Raw genomic sequence first — 2,956 nt, forward strand, 5'->3', positions numbered from 1 at the left:
TCCATTGAAAAAAACAGCTTTATTAAAACAAAGTTTATTTGCTGTATTGAGTTGATACAGATGTGATGGGCTACTTCAATATTCTAACATGCAGCCATCAGTACAGATAGAAGATATCCTGTATGTCATTGTTAAACAATTGAATAAGAACTCCTGTTGTTTACAAATCCAAGTGTGTGCTCTGTGCTAAATACAGTGGTGAGGACATCCTGAAGCCAGCAGTGTCCTGGAGGGTAGGTCCCTAAAAGTGAGAGCTAGATTCACCTTAAAAAGCTGACACTGAGTGATGCTTCCCCCTCCATACACACAACTCAATTCGCTTTTTTGTCTAGTGCCAGAAAATAGAACATTAATTTAAAGTTGGATGTAACAAGAAATCCACAATGATAAAGTATAATTTGTTGTTTTCACTTCAGATTCACTTCAGGCTGAAGCTTTTGCTGCACTCATTGCAGTGATATTCTGTATCCCATTTGTGTGAGTGCTCATATGCAACTTCAAGCTTCCTTTATAACTAAAGCATTTGTCACATTCTTTGCACTGATGAAGTTTCTCCCCTGTGTGAATGCTCTGATGACGTCTTAAATGACTTAATGCCATGTAACTTTTCCTGCATACAGGACAGCTGTATGTTCTCTGTCCTCTATGAACTTTCATATGCGATGTCAATTCTATCTTCTGGTTGAAAGCGTTGCCACAGTCTTCACACTGAAAATATTTCTCCCCTGTGTGTATCCTTGTGTGTCTGTCCAAGTCACACTTCCGACTGAAACATTTGCCACAGTCTTTGCACTGATAAGATTTCTGTCCTGTGTGTATTCTCATATGCTGTTTCAGGTTACTCATAACATTGAAACATCTACCACACTGTTTGCACTGATAAGGTTTCTCCCCAGTGTGTATCCTTGAATGGATGGTCAAGTGTCCCTTACGTGTGAAGCTGTTGCCACATTGTTTACACTGATATAGTTTCTCCACTGCAGCAGAGCAGTCTGGATGAACTGAGTGGGGCTGATCACTGGTTGGTTGTGGTACTCTGTAGTCCTCTACATCAGGATCTGTTTTGATCTCCTCAGTTTTGATGATAGGCAGAGCGCTCCTCTCTACATCATCCACAGTTTGGTTTTGGTAAAGATGTGAGGGCTGAGGTGGGTCCTCCTGACTGAGTCTGAGCTCCAGTTGTTCCTCTTTAATCTGTGTGGATTCTGGGTCATCCTGCCCCAGACTGGGGCTCCACTCCTGATCACAGTTCTGCTGCTCAGGGGGAACGACTAGAGTGAGTAGCTGGAAGTCTGGAGGGAAACAAATATATTCAATCAATATTTTGAATGACTAAAAATAGTGATTTTGTTTGGAAGGCCTCTTTGTACTTAAAAACAAGAGGATTTGTTGAATGGTCTACTACACTAGCTACAGCATGATTCAACAGAGCAATGTTGGCCAACCAAAGTTATGTTCAGGGTGCGCTATCCCAATATTAGACTTGTCATTAATTATTTTGTGAATTAGTGACGAGGTCTTTGGGCATTTCATAGTGACTGCATTCGAGATAACTCATGGTCCAATTGTCATTATGGGGTATTGTGTGGAGATTGATGAGGATTTTTTTTTAATTTTTAGAATAAGGCAGAAACATAACAAAATGTGGAAAACGTCAAGGGGTCTGAATACTTTCCGAATGCACTGTAAATGTGTTTAGCTAATCGGGACTAGAGTGTAGATAGCTTCAGACGCGGGACAAATGGGTCTAATCAGAACTAGGGTGTAGATAACTTCAGACGCGGGACAAATGGGTCTAATCAGAACTAGGGCGTAGATAACTTCAGACGCGGGACAAATGGGTCTAATCAGAACTAGGGTGTAGATAACTTTAGACGTGGGACAAATGGGTCTAATCAGAACTAGGGTGTAGATAACTTCAGACGCGGGACAAATGGGTATAATCAGAACTAGGGTGTAGATAGCTTCAGACGCGGGACAAATGGGTATAATCAGAACTAGGGTGTAGATAGCTTCAGACGCGGGACAAATGGGCCTAATCAGAACTAGGATGTAGATCTATCAAATTCTCAAATCTTTATGGAATGCCCTTCAGAACTCTGCCAGCATATCCAACCCGCGTGTTTACAGCTGCAGTAAATTTGGACAGGCTTCTGCGAGATATGTCTCGAAAAATGTATCTCAATCCAGGGTTGAGAAATGCGTTGTACTCCGAATTTTCATCCCTCCACGGGGTCTTAATCTATGCAGGAAGCCTGTCCGACCCTAGTGCAGCTGTAAGCGAACATGTCGCATCTACTGGCTATTTAAACCTCGTCTTATTAGTTAATGAAATAAATAATTGATCAAAGGTATAATATTGGGCTAAGAGTGCGCATATCACAACGTTCCATCTGAATTATCTAGTCTAGTGACGTTAAATATACAAATATCGTATCACAACTGTAGCTCGCTATACACACCAACTCTGTGTAACTTTAGCTCTGGTTTGATAACCATGGCCAACAGCCTCCGTAGACGCTCGTTCTCCTCTGCTGAACATAAAATTAGTTCCTGAAACTCTGCAATGGTCTTCTCTACGGCCCCGAATATCTCCACAGCAGCCGCGGATAAACGCTCGGCGACGAAGACATTCAGCAACTGTATTTTGGACATATTGGCGATCAAATAAATGTTGAAACTTCTGTCTGCTTTGGCCTAGCAGATCTAATCTATAACATATGTAAACAACGATGGACGGTGTGCTCCTTACACAACGCGATCGGTGAAGAACAGATTGCATTACAATAGCGCCACCTGCTGTCTTGGAGCATTTAATGGAAAACCAGTCACTGGATCCTACCCCCAACACCAAATTTAGCTAAAATGTCTTCTTCTTCGTTTCTAGCAGACTATACTCTGAATTGCTAGTTTAGATTTCTAACTGTTGTCAGTCAGTATATTCTGTAACAACGAG

At 41.7% G+C, this 2,956-nt stretch overlaps 1 protein-coding gene across 1 annotated transcript; it reads right to left on the minus strand.

Moving 5' to 3' along the window:
* LOC135541220 (zinc finger protein 566-like) lies at nt 1-2,746 on the minus strand. The gene is made up of 2 exons (XM_064967321.1): nt 2,463-2,746; nt 1-1,292 (listed from the first exon to the last, which is right to left on the minus strand). Exons 1-2 carry the CDS (start codon nt 2,653-2,655, stop codon nt 424-426), a joined length of 1,062 nt encoding a protein of 353 aa, XP_064823393.1. The 5' UTR covers nt 2,656-2,746; the 3' UTR covers nt 1-423.
* Between the last annotated feature and the right edge of the window lie 210 nt (nt 2,747-2,956).

Source organism: Oncorhynchus masou, chromosome 6 (assembly GCF_036934945.1).
Source record: "Oncorhynchus masou masou isolate Uvic2021 chromosome 6, UVic_Omas_1.1, whole genome shotgun sequence".
NCBI classification, from domain to species: Eukaryota; Metazoa; Chordata; class Actinopteri; order Salmoniformes; family Salmonidae; genus Oncorhynchus; species Oncorhynchus masou.

Coding starts and splice junctions, on each gene's coding strand:
- LOC135541220 (XM_064967321.1), bottom strand. CDS start 2,655: ATGTCCAAAATACAGTTGCTGAATGTCTTCGTCGCCGAGCGTTTATCC. Junction 1,293..2,462: donor GCTAAAGTTACACAGAGTTG/GTGTGTATAGCG, acceptor GTTTCCCTCCAG/ACTTCCAGCTACTCACTCTA.